At 40.2% G+C, this 23,847-nt stretch overlaps 1 protein-coding gene across 4 annotated transcripts in view; it reads left to right on the forward strand.

The window, feature by feature from the left end:
* The window catches only part of LOC148014861 (choline monooxygenase, putative (CMO-like)), a 149,812-nt gene extending 126,170 nt beyond the window's left edge, over positions 1 to 23,642 (forward strand). The window contains exons 6-11 of one of the 4 annotated variants that reach the window (XR_015688462.1): positions 4,224 to 4,319; positions 9,643 to 9,749; positions 9,841 to 9,934; positions 17,317 to 17,367; positions 17,502 to 18,015; positions 23,489 to 23,642. Coding sequence is in view for 2 of the 4 variants with exons in the window: in XM_087665987.1 (XP_087522113.1) it covers positions 4,224 to 4,319; positions 9,643 to 9,749; positions 9,841 to 9,934; positions 17,317 to 17,367; positions 17,502 to 17,642 (489 nt within the window). In the remaining 2 variants the exon portion in view is untranslated. Of the gene's footprint in view, positions 1 to 4,223; positions 4,320 to 9,642; positions 9,750 to 9,840; positions 9,935 to 16,717; positions 17,368 to 17,501; positions 18,108 to 23,488 lie in introns of those variants that run through there. The other 3 variants (XR_015688463.1, XM_087665987.1, XM_087665988.1) reach the window with 3 other exon arrangements.
* Positions 23,643 to 23,847: the final 205 nt, after the last annotated feature.

Genomic DNA, 23,847 nt, shown 5'->3' on the forward strand with positions numbered 1-23,847 from the left:
AATGCATTGGAGTTATTCAAGAGGGTGCATGCGACACAAAATGCTATGCAATGTAGCTCACTTGTGTGGCCAACATGGCTATGGAGGGTGATGCTAGAAAACCCTTGCAAATACACAACAAAGTTGAATAGATTGATGTAATAGATGTTGATGATAGTACAAGAGATAGGGCTTGAATATATAGGCTGAGGTATCCATCTATTCCTTTGACCCTTATTTAATACTAAGTGGTGTAAAAGGTATTCACACCTAAACATATACTTTTACGCACAACAATGTGTGTTGAAACACAGGGATAAATAAATCTAACAAACCTCCCTTCAAATTAGGGGTGATTGAACCCGTGATACAAAACATATAGAAAAGGAGAAGGGAATGTCTTACCTCAAAGTGGTAGTGTCTAATCCCGTACAATGATTGTAGAAAAAAGAGAAACAAAAGTGAGAGAGGTGCAATATGGGGATGACATGGTCTAGCGAGAAACTCAGGGACTCAAAGTAAGACGTGGTTTAGAGGTGTATGTGCATGGCTTTGAGGCTAATCAAAAGCCAGCATGGCTAAGAGACATTGGGCACATGACCAAAGGTCAGATACATGGGTACAACTTTCGGGCTCAACTCAGAGGTCACATGGGAAGTGGTTATAATCCCCCCTAAAATATAGCTCCTTTGTGAATCAAAAAGAGAGAAGATAAAAAGAAATAGAAGTCATTTTGGTTAAAAATTTAGACAGAGAATCCCACACAATTATTTAATAAGTGATGGAAACGTCTTAGCACGTGTGAGCATGGCTAGTGTCTAATTCCAACCACATTATTTATTTATTTATGATCTAATTCAAAACACATATTGATAGGGTTTAGTATTGCCAAGAGACAATGATCAGACAGATACATCAAGGGCTTTGTTAGAAGTGGTATGTGGCTGATGAGGGTCACTATTTGATAAGGTATTGGCAGCGGCATATTAGGTGTGATCCATTTCCTACTGCCTGTCTTTATTCTTGTAGCATTGGTCAATAGTATGGCCAATACACTTGCAGTATCGACATTTGGATGGTTGTTTCTTGGCATAGAAGGTTGTTGGTGCTATGTCAGCATCTTTGTTATGCCTTTCGTCATCCAAAAGGATGGCAACCATTTCTTCATATTTCATCTCTCAAGCCATCTTGAGAGTGGTCAAGGTTTTGCAGAATTGTGCTTCTTTCATTAGGCTATTAAGAAGTATAGGCTTTTTATCATCATCATCTAGACAGCTATTAAGAGTGGTTAATTGTTGGTAAATAAAACTTTGATGGTCGAGATGCTGCTTAAGAGTCGCTGAAGGATTATAGGAGATACTAAGCAATTGCATCTTTACAAATAATTTGGAATTATTAATCTCTCTCCCAAATGTGGTTTGAAGGCCATCCCGTATCTCTTTTGCCGTTTTTGTAAGATCAAGGTGATGAAGAAGATTATTAGAGATGCCGAGCCCAATGATGGCAAGTGCGCTTTTCTTCTTCTCGAGCCATTCTTGATAAAGTTGTGCATTGCCCCGAATGTGCTCCTGCTCGTTTGGGGTGGATATCGTGGGGATCATTCTATTGGTAGTTAGTAAGCCAAGGTCACCATTTATTTTATGACGCAGAGATGCATGGCATGATCTTTATCTTCAAGGTAGGCCCTTGCACTATGGTTGGCGTGTATGCATTGCCCATCCACCAAGTACTGGAGCAACGGCTTCAAAATCAGAGTTTTGGGAGATCATTGGGGGCCTCACAAGGTGGCATATCTAGAAGGCATGCTGCCATATGACGTTTGGTGGTGAGAGCCTCTCAGTATACATAACCTTGGCAGAGCTTTGGACATTCGTCATCCACTCACTCTGCAGCCATTGGGACCAATTGCAAGGTGAGTCCCAGGCCCATCTGGAGCGCCAACAGCAATTCTTACTCACTTGGGGTAGCCACGGCTTTTTTTTTCATGATGTAGCTCGGCAGCCCTAGGTGGCGGTGCATTCCTTCTCCTTGGTTTCTTTCTCCATACCTCGAGACCGCCTTGAGAGGCTTGTATATATGATTTTTTAAAGAATTTTGTAATAGCTCCAGCTAGATTGTTGAACACATGTATTTCGTTGTAAAGCTGTTCTAAATAATATAACTAGCCATATTTTTTATTGCAAGAAGGGAAGACGGGGATAGCTAGGGAAAGGTGGCATGGGATGTTATTATTAGCCTTGATCCAGCGAAGGGTTGTGGATCATAGATCCTGAGAAGGAGAACAGAGCCGGATTGGTGGGGTCTTCTTCCAAGTGAGGAGCCTTGGGAGAAACTCTTGTATGGAGGCTATATACTCTACTAAACTTATAATTGGAGGACCGTGGCAGCCTAGAATTTACTAGATTTTTGAGATCAGGACCAGAGACCTAGATAGGAGTTTCATGATCAAATTCATATTGCCATCATCAAAGCCTAGAGATCTTGTTTCATTTGGCTTTCATCAAATTACCACCAACCATAGTTGAAGGAAAGAAGAGTGTCCTCATCTCTTTAATCACTACCTAAGATCAGAGTTCAGTCACACTTTTGGATAGAGGCTTTTCTTTCTTGGAGGAGGTTCTCCATGCAGGTTTCTTTCACAGTGGGAGATTGGTTTGCTTTTCGGAGGCTACTACATGCGATTAGAGACGGAGACTAGAGGGTCCCAAAGGTGCAAAAATTATGATAGAGGGAGTCCGTCCCATGTGGAGGACAGACACAAACACTTCTCAGATGTGGATAGGTCTCTTCTCGAGAGGGGACATACTATCTTGGACCGTTGCAACTCGCAGAGGTAGGATCTTCGCTTTAATGGTGGTTGATGATGGCCAGCTTCAGAGAGGACTTGGATCAGGTAGAGTTCACAGGTTGCTCTAAATGGGGGATCAAAATAGTGGAACACCGTGAGTGGAGATCATACATTTACTCAGACCCAGCCACTTAATTGATGGATGAAGACACTCCACCTATCAAAGGAGGCCCCTAAAAAGATTACAGTGGATCCAGGAGAGCATTTTGGAGAGACCTATTCGTCAACAGACCAAGCAATCTATCTTTCTTTGGCTACACCATCATGCGAGCAAAGTGGATACAAGTGAACAGGACAAGAGCAGAGCCAGCAACCACTCTTCAGTGACACAAACAAGGTATCTCAAATCCCTTTCTTATCGAATTTTTGGAGAAGGCTGGACGATAGCTTCAGGCCTAGGAAGACCTCTCTCTTCCTATATGTAGTTGCTCATATGAGTTTGGTAGTTGCTGCATGGCTCGGTTATAGTAGGGCCCCGATGGCATGTGCCAGATGTGGAGAGTTAGAGGAGACTCAGAGGCATCGTCTGTTGGCATTGTCACACAGCTCAAGATGTGTGGAGGAAAACCCTTGAGATGGTCTTTCATGGCACAGAAGCCACTATGGTTGCAATTGACGGGGTACTAGCCTGATCACAGACAAAGGCCTAGCATGCAGATATGAGGTTTCTTAGGGGGGGCACTCTTTTCCCATCATTGGCCAGCATTTCAGCAGGATCCCCACTCTAGATTACTCCCAAGCATAGTGGACTCAGGGATACTATCATAAGTGGGAGCTGGTTTCTAGTCTCATTGCCTTTCTTATTTGCACTGTGAGGTGACCTTCAGGATGTTTGCATTGCGAGGTGTAGCCATGCTATTGAACTTCAGGATGCTTCCACTGTAGAGACTTTTTCTAGGATTTAGACAGAGATCGTCCATATTCTCCACAGGAAATGAGAAGGCTACAGGGTGGTTCTGAGAGGATGGGAAGGAGGATGCTTTCATGTGGACATGGGATAACAACACCTTCTTTAACCTAGCTCGTCATATGGTCTAGCACTGTAGCCCCACCAGATTGTTGTTCATGCAACCATTGTTCTTGTGATGCACTCAAGTTGCTCTCTATAGGGCCTTCTTTGTAGTTTCTATTTTTACCTCGGGGGGATTTTTCTCTGAGGTATCACTAACAGAATTATTTTTCCTTTGCCAGAAAAAAATGATCATCAGAACTTAATGTTCTGCTCTTATGAACTACAATCTGCCTGTCAGTAACCTATACGCATGTAAATAATGATGCAATGAATACTGGTAAATAGTGGGAATTTTACAATCCTGTTTTAATAAAATACTGATTTATCTTTAAGGTACAGTTAGTCACTAATACTTTCTGTTGATCAGTTGTCTCGAAATTTCAGGTCTTTTGTGACAACTATTTGGATGGAGGTTATCATGTACCATTTGCACATAAAAACCTTGCAAAAGGTCTCAGTCTTGACAGTTACTCCACAAAGGTTAGATCTAGCATGGAAGCTATTTTTCCTTTCTGAGGGTAAATGCAACTTTCAATGACTTTGGTTATTCTTCATCCTCTCCACAAACAGGAACAAAATTGAAAGTTTGTAAACTTTGAGCTACTCATCAGCATTGCCTATATTCAGGCATTAAACATGGTTGCCAACTGGTAACAAAGCTGAAAAATTGAATCTGTTCTTTGATATTTCAAATCTAAGTCTACACCAATCATATTGACCTTAACAAAATCCAGTATGCTTTATGTGAACCACAAGGTAATAACGTCATGTATAAGGCATATTTCTGGTATCATTGTACGCATAAGCAATGACATCTTCATGCCTTCAAGGGAGGGTCCAATTTCATGAACAATTTTGTTGGCACATTGGTTTTATTGATATCTTATCTGTGTTCTTGATTCTTTTAATAACTCATTCACAGTTTATGTTATCCTAAAGGCATCCAGTATATATGATTTGTGAGTTCTCACAAAAGATGTAATAGTTATAGTCCATGCATAGGTATGTAATTTTTCTCAAGTTAACCATGAAAATGTTACCCTTGTTCCACTGTAATCTGTAGCAAATGAAAAGCTATATGTTGTAGTTGCTTAGGATTTATGCTAATCACATTGGTTTGTGTTTCTAATCTCTCTTCTTATGTAACATATACTTGAAGCACATGGTCCATACTTTGCAGATCAAGGAAGTTTGGCAGTATGGTCAACTCAAGGCATGGAACGATCTCATTGCCAAGCTCGTCGTGCTTTTTAAAAGGCAACTGATCATGGAGGTGGCATCAATGATTTCAATTCTATGAGGCAATTATTACAATGGTAGTATAGGAGATTAGAGATACGATACGAGGAAAAAGAAAAGAAGTCCAAAACCTCTCAAGCAGAATTTATAAGTAGGACAATATATGAAGTGAGAAAAGCAAGATATGAAAACATCACAGCTAGACAATGCCACACAGAATGGTTGGCAAACCAAGAGAGAGGTAGCAAGAAATGGGAGAAAAAGATTCTCCTATTAATTAAACCCTGAGGACTAATTTCACAAGGCAAAGTGCAAAATTAGCCCTATAGGTACTCCCAAGAAAAGGATTTTACAACAAAAGCAAGCTTGTTATACAATACCAAGTCAAGAGGTCTATAATGCAAACCATATTTGGCTGATATTGAAAGAAAGTGCTAGGATCCTAGTTATGAAAAAATCGTTTCTCATCCTCATAGTTTCTAAGTTGTCCTATAGCCTCTCCCACCTCTTGCAGACTCTATCCACAAACTCAGTCCAAATCATGGAGAGAGTCTCTACAGTGGAATGCCCTGTACATCTATAACATGACTACATCTGGCGGTCCACATATAACAAGCAATGATGCCAGCTATCATCTCCCATCAATGATAGTGTCCCTAAGTCCGCTCTGACTGAAAAATCTGGCATGGTAATCCAACTCAAGAGCTAACTAGAGATGAGATAGGAATGGCTGCCCTGTACATCTTCATATCCACAGGCTGTCCATGACCCATGCAACCATCTCCCATGTCGGCCAATAGGAAGTCTATGATCTACCTCCAAGATTTGTTAAGAAAGATGATGAGATGCTTCGCATGTGCCAATGCTTAGTAACAGCTCGCTTTGCTTTGATTGGGCTCATCTATTCTCTTCTAGTCATATTCCCTCTCAATACTCAGTCCAACTGGAGCACACACTCGACCAAGAGAATCTTCTTGCAACAAGACAGCCACTATGATATTTGAGTGCTCTATGAGTTTTGATGCTCTAGATGCATGCAACTAGAAGTTTTTCTCCCTTCTTTTGTATATTGTGTTTGACATGTTGAACACCAAAGTAAAAGTGATAAAACCTGCAATGAAGTTTTAATGTTTTGATTGCCTTGATCCATGCAAGTTATGAGACAAATCAGTAACAAATGTTTGTGTGATTGTAATACAAGATTTGTCACCTTCTTTTGTATCATGTGGCAGACTTGTTCCAACACTTTGGAAAAGTAATATCACATGTATAATTTATAAGGATGATACAGAGCAGGAGGAGTTAGGACCTTTTCTAGGATAGATTGATTTTGTGGATGATTGGGCATGCAATAGGGCCAGTCTTGTAGGCATCATACCCGGCAAAAACCTCTCAGATGACTCTATGATTCAGCTAGTTTTTCTGAGAGTCAGGGACCCCATTCCAACGTTAGGATTCTAGAGCATCTATTCTGTGAGACAATTTTAGGGATTTGGTATCAAGGATTTGGAGATCTAGATCATTCCCAACTGGGCAGGCAGCCAGAGACTTGGACGAGAGCCTACAGGAGATCAATTCTTTCTTCTGGGGGAAGGCCACAAGGAGGAGATATGGCCTTCTAGAGAAGAGGACTGCTAGAGCATCATTAGCTACACTACAGAGGGAGGATGAAGGATGTCCAAGCTGCAGATGGATCGTTGAGAGGATGCATACTGCCAGAGTAGAGATTGATGCCATGAAAGAAGCCAGATCAGAGTATAGGTTTCATGCAAGGGCTTCCTTCTAGACTCAATTTGGGGATAGGGTTAACAGAGACTTTCTTGGTACCGCAAGGCCGAAACACTCTAGACAAGGTGTAGAGAGACTCAGGAGACCTTTTGGATAAGAACTTCATTATGAGCTATTGGGTTCTCATCTGCATGGGTCTCATCTCAACTTTTTAGGAGATTATTGCATTAGGGATTATGCTAGAGAGACTTTTTGAGGGACGGATTCACCTCATTCCAAGGGGAAGTGAAAATAGGTTGGAGATCACATAGTGGGGGACTGATCACCTTTCTTGGAATTGCCTGCAAGATCCTTGCAAAGGCAGTCAGTCTCACACTAGCCTTATTGATGCTAGACATTATCCACCCTAGCCAGACTAGTTTTGTTTGTGAGTGCACCATCTTGGACAACATCTTCACCTTTTGGGAGTCCAGTGCTCTTGCTCAATCTAGGAACGAGGACGTCATTGTGCTCCTTGACTTCAAGAAGGCTTATGACCATGTGGACTGGGAGTTTGTGGACAGCATGATTTTGAAGATGAGATTTGAGGAGTGGGTTAGGGGACTGGCAGCTCTTTATTCATCAGCACACACATCCAAGTTATTACTAGAGAGGCTAGAGGAGATGGATTCAACATCTAGAGATCAATGAGAAAGGGCTGCCCATCAGTCCCCTTCTTGGTTCTATTTGTAATAGGGACCATGAGCTCCTTCTAGATTATTTAAATGGGGAATGAGAATAACTTTAGGGTCTTTGGAGTGGCCATGGAGATCTTTTGCAGAGCAGCAGGTGCCTTAATTGATTGGCACAAGTCCTATGGTTTTTGGGTATGTGACACTAGGCAGCCAAAATGGTGACCATCCAAGGATTTCACATGGGTTCCCATGAAACTTTGGTGAGATATCTAGGGTGCTATTTGGGGATTCACATCACCTCAAAGCAGTAGTTGGCACCTCTTATTTTGAGCATCAGATAGAATCTCCTATATTGGAAGTCCATGAGACTCTCATCAGTAGGGAGAGTAGTGGTTGTCAACTAGGTGCTTTTTGCGACCATGAGGTACATCACTTCATGTTGGGCATTCTCTAGGTCTTGCATTGGTCAGGTGAAGCACCTCATCAGGAACTTTCTTTGGTCAAGAGGAGAGACAATCCAAGCTAGAGTGAAGGTGGCTTGAGATGTCATCATATAGCCCAAGTCTAGAGGAGGCTTGGGGATCATAGGCCCAGTTCTAAAACAAAGCCTTATTGGCTAAGCTCATTGTCTTCTTCTAGGTGAGGAGGCTTGGAAGAAGCTTTTGATAGGGAGGCTTCAGTCTATCACACCTACCATGGCAGCCCAACATTCACTGTGTTTTTCAGGAGATATGGACTAGAGACTTAGAGAGAGACATTTGAGGAGCTACCACAGGAGATTTAGAGACAGAGACTATAAGGTCTCAGGCAAGCTAGGGCCATGATTGAGGTTGTGCCAAAGGGAGTATCTCTTGAGTGGCGGATGGGTATACACTTCTTAGACCTAGCTTGGTCTCTTCTCCAGAGGGGACATGATTCCAGCAGTCACTGCAACTAGCACAGACAAGGCATTCACTTTTCTGGCAGAGGATGCCTCTAGTGAGAGGACTTGGACCTCATAGACTTCAGAAGATGCTCTAGATGGAGGATCAAAGTGTAGCACACCTCAAGAGCAAGTGGCACATTGACCTAGACCCAGCCAGCTATCCACCTATCTTGTAGATGGATGGAGATATTTGGTTTATCATAGGAGGTCTCTACAAAGATTATAGTGGGATCAAGGAGAGTGGGTGTGGAGGGATCCATTTCTTGATTGGCCATGTGATGTAGCCTTCTTTGGCTACATTACTAGGCTAGGGAGGAGGATGCAGATGAGCAAGATCAGAGCATAGCCAAGAGCCGCCTCCCATTGGCACACACTGTATCTCAGACCATTCCTTATTAGAATTTTGGAGGAGGCTAGATGAGAGCTTTAGGCCCAGGAAGATATCCCTCTTCCCATGGCTATTAGCTCACAAGAGCTTAGTACTTGGTACTTGTCTTGGATAAGACAAGGACCAAATGGCGTGCGCAAAATGTGGTGAGCCAAAGGAGAAATAGAGACATTGCCTATGGGACTGTCCTAGGGCTCAGGAGGTATGGAGGAGAGCCCTCTGGATGACATTCCATGGCACAGGAGAGACCATGGTCCTGACCTTGGGGGGCTGTAGCTTGGGTCATAGATAGTGGCCCAATATGTGGATATGAGAATGTTCACAGAAGCTTGTCTTTCCTCATTGTTGGCAGTAGCATCCCCACTCTAGACCATTCTAGACTATTCACAAGCACAGTGGACCTAGGGACATTGTCATAGATGGGAGTTGATTGCTATTATCATAGGCTGGTACATGTGGACCATGAGGTGTAGCCATGCTATTGACCTCCAGGATGTATCCACAGCTGAGACTTTTTCAAGGATTTGGATAGAGATCATCCACATTCTCCACCAGAGATGGGAGAGGATGCAAGGATGCTCCGATAGGACGAGGAGGAGAGAGGCCTTCTTGCAAAGTTGGAACTTATACACTTTTTTTCATATCATCCCTCAAATGGTTTGGCATTATAGACAACCAGATTGGTTGTTCACACAACCATTGTATGTTTAATGTACTTTGGACACACTTCAGAGTTCCTTGTACTTTGTATTTTACCTTAGGGTGATTTTCTTGGAGGTTTATTTATTGATCTTTCTTTTCTTGGAAGAAAAATATCTGTTTTCTAACTTTATTATTGATTATATGCAGGTTTTTCAGAAAGTAAGTGTGCAAACTTGCCAGACTGGAGACACATCACAAAGACTAGGAAGTGCAGCCTTCTATGCCTTTGTGTACCCAAATTTTATGCTCAATAGGTATTATCTGACTGAACTCTAAACAGTAGTGTGAATTTATCAGCACTCAGAAAATCTAATTCTAAGCATTTCTCATGCATGAACCTTTTAGATATGGCCCTTGGCTGGACACAAATCTGGTAGTTCCTATCACAACATTCCAATGTCGTGTTGTATTTGATTATTTCCTTGATCGTTCACTTTTGGTAAGTCACCTACACTTGATAAATAGTGATTGAGGATATCAGGTCCTTTATGGATGTTTGCTCAAAACCAAGGTATTTGTACAAATTGTAGTACCTTTGAAATGTTAGGAAAACATATCCCTTGAATAAAGTCACATTTTTAGTATTTCATATTTTTCATTCAACAAGAGAAAAAAATCAGTGTTAGTATATTGTATTTGACATTTAATGCAAAAAAACCTATGTGAATGTCAATTATTCTTAAATAGAGCAAGTGCTAGTGAATAAGAGAACAAATATTTCTACGCAACTACTAAGGTCCCTTATGGATTTATTTAATGCCATCACAAAGCTGTGTTACATAGCCATTCCTTCTTGTCTCAATCCTCCAAGCTCCTCCCTTGTTTCACACCCCAAATGCAGAAAAGAAAAACCCGACTTTGGAAACACAAGGTGCGAACACAACCCTCTTTCCCTAACAACAGGTAATGCCCTAGTCAGCCTTAAACTCACATTAGTTCCGCCTAATCCTTTGTTGCTAGGGCTTCACTAAGCATGCCAATGTCCTACCACAAGAGTTCCTCTATAACAAACGTTGGTTGTGCATGAGAATTGCAAGATGTTCAAAGTTTCCCCTCATCTAGAGGTGGGAATCTTGTCACTCAAAAATCCAAGGATGGCAAGGGGCAGATAGTAGGTCCCTTGATGGACCAAACATACTGGTGGTGAGTACATTAAGGAGCAGGTGGTGGAGGTTATTAGAGGCTAGGTGAAGGAGCATATGTTGTAGTAGTTGATTGCAGAAGGGCTACAGCTACTCTCAAGGTAGTGGCTCACTTCATGATGGACATCAACTAGAGGGTTGGATCTCGGTACTTGCATTCCAGCATGCTCCTTCGTAGTACACATTAATGGCGACTCCTCATGTATAGGATTGATTCACCTTTACCCCATGCTTCCCATTTCTACTTGTTGTTGGAGGCAACCTTGATAGCTTGGGTGATGGAAAGGTGTAGGGGATAGGGGGTGAACATCACCCTCATATTAGGTGAGTGGATGTCACTTTAAACTAGTAGCCAAGTGCTATTGTGTCAAATGTTGACACTTATCCTTGTCTTTGATTGTGTTGAGAAGGAACCTATTTGGCCACTCCCAACTATCATTGAGCATATTCATTTTGCATCTTGAAGCATTGACAATCTCCACTTGAGTGTTGGTGACACTAGAGAAGTGGCATTTAATGGTATCTAACGTTAATTTGATGGTCAAAAGATAACAGAGAGACTCGAGAATGGAAGTTGCGTGGCCAATTTAATTATTGGCCAGTCAGATTATTTTTCAAGGCACCAAAATCATTATTAGATTAATTTTCAGTATTTAAAGATTGAAAATTAATATTTAATTATGGATAATGTTAGAAAAATCATTTGGGAACGCTGTCACTTGTCAAAAATGCCCATGCAAGATTGAAAAACGTCTTTAGAGGTTGGAGAGATGCATTTTAGTTCATTTAGCCTGCAAGAGAGAGGGAGGAGATGTTGTTGGTTTGGTTTGCAGCCATTTGAGGACCTTTTGATACAACCAAGTGCAGGAGAAGACCAATCAACAGCAGGTGACAATATCTATAGGTTGTTGAGATAGGGCAGCTGTAGTAAATGTCAAATTTTCCTCAGTTCTTTGCATCTTCAAGCTGTCGAGACAGTGCAACAGTAGTAAATGATTGATTTTCTTTAGTTCTTTGCGAAGAAAGTCTGAATTTTCTCTCTCCTAAGCATTCTCTCTCATCTCCCAGCCTTCCTATAGCCTTGCTCCAAAGATTACAACGTTGAGTTCACCAGAGACTAAGAAATTTCAGATTTCTCTACTGTAAATCCTAATTTGCCCAACAGAAATTAGGGTTTAGCAACAGTCTTGGGAAGTATGCGAGAAATTGGAAGCTCCAAGACTTGGATTCAACAGGATTGTTGAGACAGTGCAATAGTAGTAAATGACAGATTTTCTTCAGTTCTTCGCGAAGAAAGTCTGAATTTTCTCTCTCCTCAGCATTCTCTCTTATCTCCCAGCCTTCCTATAGCCTTGCTCCAAAGATTATAGCATTGAGTTCACCAGGGGTTGAGAAATTTCAGATTTCTCTGCTATAAACCCTAATCTGCCCAACAAAAATTAGGATTTAGCAACAGCCTCCAGAAGCATGCCAAAAATTGGAAGCTCCAAGACTTGGATTCAACAGGGCTGAAGCTGTTTTTAGCCTATTCAAGTGAAGGAACCAGCAAATCATTGAATTCGGGACATTTTCCATCTCCATCAAAGTGGGTGAAGGCCAATTGATTACCCGAATCAAGGGGCAAATCAGATTGAAGACTTGCTGGTCATTTTGGACAGCAAGGGGAGTTGGAATACCGAAAGGGATTGGGAGAATCCCATTGTACATCAACTTCTTCTTCAATTAAGGTAAATAAATACCAAAAGGGGCACCAGTTTTGGGTCCAATAGGGTGTCCAATGTCCAAGATTATATGGTAAAGTTGTGCATTTCAGTTTTGTGAATTTGTTAATTGTTGTAAATAGTGCTAAATCAGGTTATTTACCACCCTATCCGAGGAGGAAGGTTGGTTACATAACATTTGTCCTCATGACACTGATACCATGTAAAAAAAACGCAAAAACACAAATGAAAGTGTATAACAAATCATAAACTCAATAGAACATAGTTGGGGTTAGGTTAACTTAGAGACAATGAAGATCATAAATGAATAAATCTAAAAAATACAATCCTCATGCAACAAACACACTATCTAGTGAAGGAGTATTGTACCCTGAACTCTCGTTTCTTGAGGACCAAGGCAGAGGTAATGAGCTGGAGAGTGTGTTGTACTCTTCACGGATCCCGAATCGTAGCAACAACCTCTAAGGTGTCGAGCAGTAGCAATTGCAGCAAGGGATAATGTTGGACGTGCAAAAGAGAGAGAAAACTATCAATGCAGGAGCTGGTGGTGACGTGGCAGCCTATGTGGTAGCGAGTAGATCAAAACACAGTAGTTTCGCAGTTGGTGACGGCAAGGTGGCAGCAAACAGGTCCAAATGCAGCAAATGCTGCCATGTGGTAGCTTGGAGACAACAGGGAGAGTGAGCTGCAGCAGTTATCAAGGCTGAATAGATGGTGTAGATTTGCGGCAAAGGCTGGAAATAGGTGCTAGATGGATGTATATAATGTTGGGCAGCCTCCGCTGAGATGTCCTCCGCGAATAAGGTGTGGGTAGCGAACCTAGAGCACCTAAAACCTACCAAAACGAGATTGACTAAATGGGAGGGCAGGTTGCCTATTTATAGAAAGTTTGGGGCCTCCCAAATTAGGGTTTACATCTGGGACATTGAAACTCTCTCGAACTCGCGGTTTAAAAGAATAGTTAAAATTCATTAATTAAGTGTAGTTTTGGAGCTGTTGAATTAAAGCTAATGGTAATTTAGCTAAACACCACTCTGTTGGATCCCATTATGAAGTCTAAAGAGGCCTTTTGTGATAATTTGTTAATTAGGTTTAGTGGCTATTTTTCTCTCGTCAAATATCTCCATTCCTCTTAAAAAAAGGTGGCTAGTTCTAGATCAATATGCCACTTCCTCTTGCAGTGTACCCCTACTCTGATTCTGTGTCGAGGGCATCAAGTGAACTCTTATCCAAGTCCCCTTACTAGAGCCAACCATCCTCCAAAATAGTGAATGTCTTGTCTTTGCTAGGCACAATGAGAGCTAGAAGGATGTCACCTTTGGAATTGAGACCAACCTAAGTTTAGAAGTGTGTGTACCCACTTGTCAATTTGGAGGAACTCCCTCCCTTTGTCATTGTCTCAATCATAGTTCTAGCTCCCCTAAGACCTTGTAGTCTCTACCTATGAGTCTCTCTTGAGCCCCTGTAGTCTTTTCCTATGAATCTCCTCTGTGGTAGCTCCTAAAATGCAAACTAGTCTCCTACTGAGGTGGTAGTGTAGAGAACCTCCCCCAAGATAGGTAGTCCTCAAGTGTCTGCCTTGACTATGATCTCTAATGGTGATTGCAGAGAGCAGGCTGCCTTAACTTCCTTTTCACTATAGTCGATGGCAGCTAATGAAGTCTAAATGATACAGATGGTCTTGCTATGATTATAGCAGCCATAATTTGACCTCAAAGCTCCTCTCTGAATCTTTGCTCCCAATCTCGTGAAATATCATGGGGTGCCATGGTCTGCCATATGTAGGTGTAATACAATGAAGCCTCGAGCAGTTTCTTCCAAGGCTCCTCGCCTTGAAGAAGATTCCTAACAATGAGCTTAGCCAATAGGGCTTTGCGCTATCTATTTGGGACTACTATACCCCAATCCTCTTTAGATCTAGGTTGTGTGATAGGCACCTTTACTCTATTTGGGCTCCCATCTCCTCACCAAAAAAAATTGTGATAAAGTGCTTCACATGGCGAATGCATGGCTTGAAGAATGCCCAACAGGAAGTGATGTATCATCTAGTCACAAGAAGAACCTAGTTGGCGACCACCAATCTCCTTGCTAGTGAAAGCCTCGTGAAGCTTAAATAAAGGAGTTTTTGTTGGATGCTCAAAAAAAAGGAGCCAACTACTACTTTGAGGCAATGTGAGCTCCACGTGACATTCGAGATATCTCACCGTGGTCCCACAAGGAACGCATGGAAATCCTCATGCCATTCCAGTTGCCTAGTGTCGCATACCCAAAATCAATAGGACTTGTGCCAATTCAAGGCACTTGGTGCTCTATAAAATATATCCATGGCTCCTTCAAGATTTTAAATTTTCTCTCATCCCCATCTAGATAGATTGCCATGTCATCAGCAAACTTCACATCAATTGGTACTAGCTACAGCAAAGCATTGGACTGCCCAAAGTGTTTCACAACCTTTCCTTGCAGATTTCTGGAGGAGATTGGTGGACAGCTTTAAGATAGAGAAAGATTTCACTCTTTCTTTGGTTATTAGCACACAAGAGTTTACTAGTTGGTATGTGGCTTGACTACGGTAGAGACCTTGCACTAGATGTGGGGAGCAAGAGGAGGCATAGAGGGACTGCACTTGGGATTGCCCAAGGGCTCAGGAGATCAATCTCAAAAGGAAAGCCTCAAAAGATTGAGGTTAGGCCATGGTGAAGAGATCTCAAGCCACTCATATAGAAAAGTCAGAATGAAAGATCAGTGATATGCAAGATGGTGCCCGAGAATTGAGAGAGTGGGAGATTTCAAGGGACTCATGGTCAACCAGTCCAAACACTCAAAAGGTTCAACAATTCAGAAACGCAGTGCAATTAAGCATATAAAAATGGAATCAGTAAGTGAAGAGAATGCAGCGAATGAAACACGACAACTGACACATGCAAACCCTTTCTAAAGTAGAAATTTAATCAAAGGTACACCAGCCATAGAAACACAGCCATGTTGGAAAAACATCATCAGAAACGATCATCGAGTCAAATGTTAGCAATGTGGAGATAGCTCAAACAGCAATTCAAAAGGCAACCACGGCAGCATATGTCATACAAAAAGGCAAAATGGCTGATGGTGGCATCATGGCTGGTAGACACTCAATGCAAAAGGGATGGTGTGGAAAGGTAGGGGACTGCATCAAAGATGCCAGGAAGGCAGCTGGAGCCATAGTTTTTATCAGAGGCGTCTGATTCGCCATGTAGACGTCCGAAAAATGTATGAAAACAGGAGTATGAAATCCTATTTCATACCTGACATACTTAAAAAAAAACGGCCTGGAAAAGGCAAATAACGTCACAATTCTGTCAGAAAGGCTGTGGCCTTGCAAAAAGCATACAAACACTAGATGATTTTCACCAGGAAGGTGTCATCTTGCTGTCACCTGCCTTCTCCCTGCCCCAAAACATGGAAACCTACTCATGGACTGCTCAACAGGTTGATTCAGCCTTCAGCCTCGATATTATCTGCCCCAAAGTTGAAGAGTAAGCTTTTTCTTACTATTTTTCCCCTCTCTCTCATCTTTTACATGTGTTGTTTTTGTCTGTCTGAAATTTCAGACTGCATCTCTCCCTCCCTCCCTCCCTCTCTCTCTCTCTCTCCTCCTCATGTGTCTTGACTCCCAAGTCTGAGTGGCTAATTATGTTGCAAATTTCTTAGACTGAAGTCTGATATCTTTATAAATTTCAAACATTAACAGCCATTTAACCCTCAAATTCAGCCATAGATTCTCAAATTCTTGAGACACTCTTTTCCCCTTTAGTATTGGCTTTAAAATCTCTGAAATTTCTGATTTCACAGCTGAAATTGACATTTTAGCAAGGCTAAAGTAATTGAAAATTTTAAGTGTGATAAGGAAAATGACGAGAAGGATGACAATGATGAGGATGAGGACATTGAGGAGGAGGATGAGGAGGGTGCATCTTGTCCATGATCAATATTTCTACTCTTCTTCCCATATAGTTTGCTTCAGCCTTCTAATGTAGTTTAGACTCTAGAGTCTAAACTCTATTGTTATGCAACCCTTTTATGGCAGTCTGTTTTGACCTATATATCCTTTTTTGGAATTCTTTCACTTGTAAGCTGCAGCCATCAGTGCTTAAATTGTGTCTAGACTCAAATGATTGGAAATGAGAATCTGAATACGTTTTGGCAAATCAACTTTGTGTCTTGATTATTGGATGCTTTGCTAGTAGACTAAAGCTATTGAAACAATGGAATTCTAGTTTTCATTCAGCTTGTTAGCTTCTTTACTCAGTTTAGTATAAAATACTAAATCTAGATACATTTTAGTTTTTTTTAAAATTAAAATTAGGGCAGCGTATGATTCAGCCCCAGGGTGTGAATTGTACTCCGATCGTACTTTCATACCCGTCTGCGTATGACGTATGATTGCCGTATGAAAAAACTATGGCTGGAGCACAGGAGGGTTGATACCAGTTATATAAGTCAGTACTCAACACGCAGGATCAGAAGCCATCAAGAAGGCAAGAAGCATGAAACACAGAAGTTGTAGCACGGATACTTGGAAATGCAGCATATTTTTTCCATTCAAAATCACGTTTGGTCTGGAGTATGGACCATCTGATTGTCACAAATTAGACTTTCTCTTGATATCTGATAATGTTCCACTACTGTCCTATACAAAGCCTGTATTCTACTAATCTCACAGTGGTTTATTCTGAATGGGGTTTTTACTAATAGAATCTCCTTTCTTGGGGGAAAAAGACATTCATTTGATTTCTTCTTTTTGTACACATTTTGTGTAAGAGAGATCTCACTGTATAACGGAGCTATAATGTGATTCTAATTCATATAGACCAGAGATCTAGCTGACCAAGATTTTGTTGAGTAGTCTCTTGCAAAACTTCCAGTACTTATAGAACCAAAATCCAGCCGGGCAACACTAATTTATTTCTCTTTTGAAATAGGGTGACCGAGATTTTATTGAGCTGTCTCTTTGCGAAAGTGAGAAGGTCCAGGTACTCTTAATTCTCATAATCTCTAAATGCTAGCATTAAAGCTAGAGGTTATTCATAAGAACTGCATCTTATTGAATGTGTTTCATTGTCTGTGCCCTCCACAGCTATCATTCTGTGTTTTGCTACTTTTGTAGATGGAAGACACTCAACTATGTGAAGGTGTACAAAGAGGTCTCGAGTCTCCTGCATACATCAAAGGCCGGTATGCTCCACAAGTGGAGATAGCCATGCATCATTTCCATTGTTTGCTGCAGAAGGACTTGCTTGCCAGATAACAGTCCTGGTTTGTTCATGAACCATCCTGAGCCATTTATCAACTTGCAGTTACATGTTCAAGAAATATTTCAACTAGAAAATGAATAGGACGGAAGAAGTTCAAATATGTCTGGCCATTTAGACAGGTATAACTGTTGATAATCTAAAACTCAGCAGAATGTTTGGAATTTCCCTTCTCCATAAAATTCATGGTTGTGGTTCTAGAAGAGATGCAGAAATCCAAACATGCCGGGTGCTGATAGAGGGTGGCGAGTCTCTTTGATGTGCTATCTGTATTTCTTCCTCAAGAGAGGGCCCTTCTCCATAAAATTCATAGTTGTGGTTCTAGAAGAGATGCAGAAATCCAAACATGCCAGGTGCTGATATAGGGTGGTGAGTCTCTTTGATGTGCTATCTGTATTTCTTCCTTGAGAGAGGGCCCATATCAATTAGAAAGAGTTTTTTATAAATATTGCTTGAACAAACCAACATAGGATTGCACACGTGAAAATAATAATCCTTGGCTCCTCATGTTTCTCAAAAATTTAGAGTGTTTTCAATACTAAACCATAAAGTTATAGTTATTTTAAGTTTCTAATTTTAACCCTGTAAAGGAAAGCCTCAAATTGCCTTCTCTCTGAAATTTCCATTTGTTTTGAGCACAAAATGACCTATTTCCAATACAAGACCAGAGTGTTATATCTGTTTAAATTTTTCGTTTGCACCCTTAAAGCTTACACTTTGAACATATGCTTTTAGTATGCATGTTCTGCCTAAGTTTTGGGTGTCAATGCTTATACAAAATTACTTTTGGTTTTTTTAAAAGTTTGACTAACGTAGTAAAACTTATCAAAATTATCTTCTCTCCTATATTTGAGCAGTGATAAATGAAATTTTGGGAAAGCTATGCTCCCCCATCATTGTAAGTGTGAATTCTTGATAATATAGTTTAGTGTATCACACCAAATTTGCATCCTGACTTCAATTTGAATGAATGTTTGTGCTAAGGCTTCCATGTTTCCAACTTTAGTCAAGTCATTACTAGTCAAAATTGTTGTTGATTAAAAGATTTTCTTCTACTTCTCCAATGCACGATTTTAGAGGTGGTTAGATTACAAGCATGATACGACTAATCTGTTGGTTTTTCACATTATGGTTTTTAGCTTTTCATGTGCACCACAAGCTTGATATATCTACATTTGGGACTAGTCAACAATTATTTCCCTAGAGAGGTAGTGTGCACAAATTTGGTTCTAGGAGCCAAGGAGAAAGCTCAATTAGGCTCATTCAATGACAATAGGTACTTTCCAAGAACATTGGATGCCTTCTTGATCGTTTCTATTTCTATCTATAGTCACTCTAGTCTTGATATATGGCATTGTTTTATGGGGACCTAACTTGCATAGGGTATACTAGTTATGATGATGGCTAGAATTATACATAGCAAACAATGAAATTGGAGCTAGCTCCTGTCCCCACCATGGGGATTGAGGCTCTCTTCCAAGTTGCATGCATCCATACACCATGTGAGTTAACTCCACATAAGTCCCTTAGTTCACACTATCCCGTGTCCTCGTATCCACAAGTTGGGCCTTTATATTTGACTTGAGCAATAGTCCCTCATGATGCAATCATAGCCTACAGTGCCATGAAATACTATCCTAAGGGCTCTCCTCCAAGCCTCCTAAGTACTTAGGCAATCCCATATGCAACACCTTTGTCTCCTTATACTCCCCACATTAATCGCAAGGGACAAGGTCTCTGCCATAACCAAGCCATGTATTGATTGCTAAACTCCTATGTGATAGTAATAAAAGAAAGAGTGAAATCTTTCTTGGTCTAAAGTTGTGCTTCAATTTCTTTCAAAAGTTTGCAAGGAAAGGCTATGATATAACCTTGAAAACCTAATGTTTGAGCTATAGTTGGCACCTTCGATCTTGCTCATCTATATCCTTCTCCCCAACCTAGTGGTATATCCAAAGAAGGGCACATCGCAGACTATCTCTAAAGTGGATCTCTTTGTATCCACTCTTGAAGGTCCATCGAAGTCTCTACAACCACCTTCTACATGCATAATGTCTCCATCCATCTATTATATAACTTCACAAGTCTAGTTCTAAGTACCAAGTTCTATCGCAATGAGCAACAACTCTAATCCTTTGTTAAGAGCACCTTATGACCTTTGATTGAGATTCGCTCATCTAAGTCTTTGATCCATCTCTATTGAAAACGTAAATACATGTTCTCCACTTGTGGCTATCATTGCAAGAAGGATCTCTCCTCTTGTGAAGAGCCCAATCCATGCATGCAAAGTCTCTATGTTAATTGTTCATTTGAAGTATACAACTTCATGTTATTGCTCTTCACTATGGCTATATACCCCTTTATGCTTCAAATTCTATGTCTTTGTGTATGAGCCAACAACTCAAGAAAGGCAAACCACTCCCCTATTGTAGAAGTTACTTGTGAAGAAAATCTCCCTTGAGATAGGAGGGCCCTATCTCCAATGATGTGGCCTCTCCTTGTTTTGAGTAGCTAGTGAAGAGAAGTGGTTATCTCAACTTCTCTTCAATAATGATTGGGTCAATCAGGTAAAGTCATGTAGATATTGATCTCCATGCACGTATAACAAATGTAGTGGATTTGAACACTCAATCCTTCTATCTCAAATATATTGAAATATCCAATGTGTGGTAGATTGCCATTGGGCCACCATGAGAAAGAGTAGTGGTCTCTAATCTCCATAGTAGTAGCATCTTCCATGGCTCCTTACTAGGAAGAAGACCCCTTACAATGGCCATTAATGCTTTGCTTTGATTGTTTAGGTCAATAATCCCCAAACCGCCCCCAAATCTAGGCATAATGATAACATGCCAAGCTACCTTAGCCCTTGTGACGCTAGCATTTCAACCTAACCAAAGGAAATTCCTAAGACTCACTTCACCTAGCCAATGCATGACCTAGAGAAGGCCCAACTAGTAGTAATACACCACATAGTAACCAACAAAACCTAATTTGCCACTACCACCTTCCTTGCTTTTGACAATCACAACTCGATTTTTCTTCAATATCAAAACCAATCCATGGTTATGGTATGCTTTCCAAATATCTATTTTTTATAGGCAATGAGATTCAACTACTTTTCACTTTTCTTTATTAAGGTTTGAGTATGCATGACACTGACTTAGTGTTTCTTCTTTAGGTGTTTTTGGAACTGGGAGTTATGACTCAAAATTAGAGTCTCAAAGTAGTTCTTGTAGTGCATTCAAGTACTTCTAGCATCTTCTTTGAGCATCATTTGTCATGTATGTGCTACAATCTTTGGTGGGATTCACTGAAAGTGGGGAATCCATGGTCATGGCATGCTTGTCGCATATCTATTTTCTATAGGCGATAAGATTTGACTACTTTTCACTTTTTGTTATTAAGGTTTGAGTATGCTCAACATTGACTTAGTGCTTCTTCGTTAGATGTTTTTTGGATTGGGAGTTATGACTCAAAATTGGAGTCTCAAAGTAGTTTTGGTAGCGCATTCAAGTGCTAGCATCTTCTTCAAGCATCACTTATCATGTATGTGCTATGATGTTACAAGTTTTTGGTATATCATTGTTGGGGTATGGGACATGGTGGTGGTTCCTTGCAGCTTATATGTTCCTACTATATTTTGTTGTATTAATCATCCATCATTTGAAAGAGGGTGCCACAAGTCTAGATTTTATGGCTTTTACTTTAATAGGTTGTTATTTAAGTGCTTGCATGGGCAGTTAGACAACTTAGTTTGGATTGGCCTATTGTCGAGAGGGTATCATTATGAGGTAGTAAATTTCCATTATAAGGCTTATATTTACTACTCGACCCTAATCCTCATTGAATTATGTCACATCCACTTAGAGAGAGATATTGGAGGCACTATTGTCATCAATGGAGCTAGTATTGCGCATCTCATGCTTTCGTTTATGGACTTTATTTTCCATACACCATTCACTTTGAGTTCTTGTGTGCTCTCGTTGTTTATTGTACCATTGTTCATGTGTGGTTTTCTTGCTTCTATTCATTTGCGCATTCTCATAGTAGTCCTTGTTAGTTTCATGGATTCATGTAGTGTATGAGGATCAATAAAGTGACTCAGTGGTTTTGGTTTCCTTTTAAAAGCGAAAATTTAATGCAAGTTGAATGCAAGCAAAATGTTATTTGATACTCAAAATAGAAGTGGTTTAGGACTATCCATAGTCTTATAGTGGGCAACAATATTCTTTGTGAGTTTCCTAGCAAGCTCAAGACAGTGACATAAATATATGCACTTAACTTATAACAATCCTAGGGGATGATATCATAACTAGTGCTTGTTGCATCTCATTGCAATCGAACATGTGATTGGATTGCATCATGACTTTGGGCACATGAGGATAGATTGGTACTTTGGATTGTAACATATTTCACTTTGAATCACTGAGGCTTAGTATTACATCTCAAGAGTAGCTTTCCTTAGAGTCGTATTAGATTTCATTTCTAATGTACCATAGTCTTATGCAAGGAATACTTTGTATTTTTATATCAATGAAGGTTTTCTTTAATGTGTTTATTTCATAATGCTTTTTTTCTTTGGGAAAAAATAGATTACAAAGCCTATAATAGGGCAAAGGATATGATGGCCCTCTTGGCCACCTACTCCATATAATATATTATATCTTGGCATGCCCATTACATGGAGTTACTGATAGGTCTCTCATTACTTATCATGAACGTACTCTTGTGGCATGTTAAATAGGAGCTAGACATGAAATGCAATTTACTATTTTTTTAAATGTATCTTTGTGTGTGTGTGTGTGTGCGCGTGCGCGCACGCGTGTACATGCGTGCGTGCATGTGCACGTTCATGTGCATGTGTGTGCATGCGCACGCATGTGCAAGACATTTGCAAATACTAAGCTTACTTTGAGATGTGAGGGATATCTAATCACCTCTTTCTTTAGAGCTCCATAGTCTAGTCATAGAGATACAATTTCTTATAGCTTTTATAACATTGATCAAAAGGTTATATAACGTGACTACCATATTTAAATTCCAAGCTACATGCCTCTAAACTAGTTATTCCAAGATCTAGTTCACATACAGATGTTCACACAACCAGCTTCTAATCCAAATAGTTGTTAATTGGTTCAACTAGTTTTCTATTCACATTACAACTTGGAAGAATTGGTTATTTGCAAAATGGGTTCACAAATAGGCATGTTTCTATTGGTAGATGTAAAAACTAGTTCTATTTGAACCCTTTCATGCTATGAGTTAGAAATTTTTATTGAGCAACTTAGCCATTGCATTTAGATATAATTAACATATATTTGGGAAGCTTGAAGTTCGATTTGACATTGAAACCATATGCATTGACATGACACTTTGAAGTGTTTTTGGTCAGTAATTTGATGTACTACTAGATACAACCTTGACTTGCATTTGGTATGTGTTGCATTTGCATTGTTGGACAAGTATTAATCATGATTTGTTTATCTTTGGCATGAAAGGTGGAGCCTTTGGTGATATACTCAAGTGTACATCAGATGCTTAGATTGCTTGGCCACTATGATGGATGTAGTGCAATTGGTTGTCATGATGATTTGAGTATGTTGAACTCACTAGTGTGGTGCATTGTTGGGCAGTTTGGCTAGCCTTGTTGGCTTGTTTTATCGGTTATTGCATAGCCTACAAGTAGTGTTATATATTAGTATTGGCTTGCCTTTGCTCACTATGGTAAACTATATTAATATAGATAATCGTCATTATTGGTGACAAATTTGATAACTTTGCAAATTTGGAAGTTTCAAATTAAAAAATTTCTTATTGAAATCCTATTAAAATGTTTTTATAGGTCATGAGTAGAGCTTAAGCTACCTCAACAAGACCCTATTTACTGAGTTGTTCAAGAACCATGTATATCACAAAAGGTGCACATATGTATGTATCTCATAAAAAAAGGTTACATAATAGTGTATGAGATACAAGTCTCTCAAGGACACATGGAATGTTTCAATCTACTACTATGGCACTACTAGTGTAAGGAAAATAGTTTAAGCAAAAGTTTGAAACATGGCTAATATTGTGAGATATATACATGATTATGTTATAGAGATTAAAAACATTGATATCAATTAGTATTCATTAGGGAAAAAGTCACGGATGATGACTAGGTTGTAGTAGCTCCAAATGGCTATCGTTCTGAATAGAAGG

This window comes from Lygodium microphyllum, chromosome 24 (assembly GCF_053477565.2).
Source record: "Lygodium microphyllum isolate KBCC chromosome 24, Lygodium_microphyllum_v1.1.10, whole genome shotgun sequence".
NCBI classification, from domain to species: domain Eukaryota; kingdom Viridiplantae; phylum Streptophyta; class Polypodiopsida; order Schizaeales; family Lygodiaceae; genus Lygodium; species Lygodium microphyllum.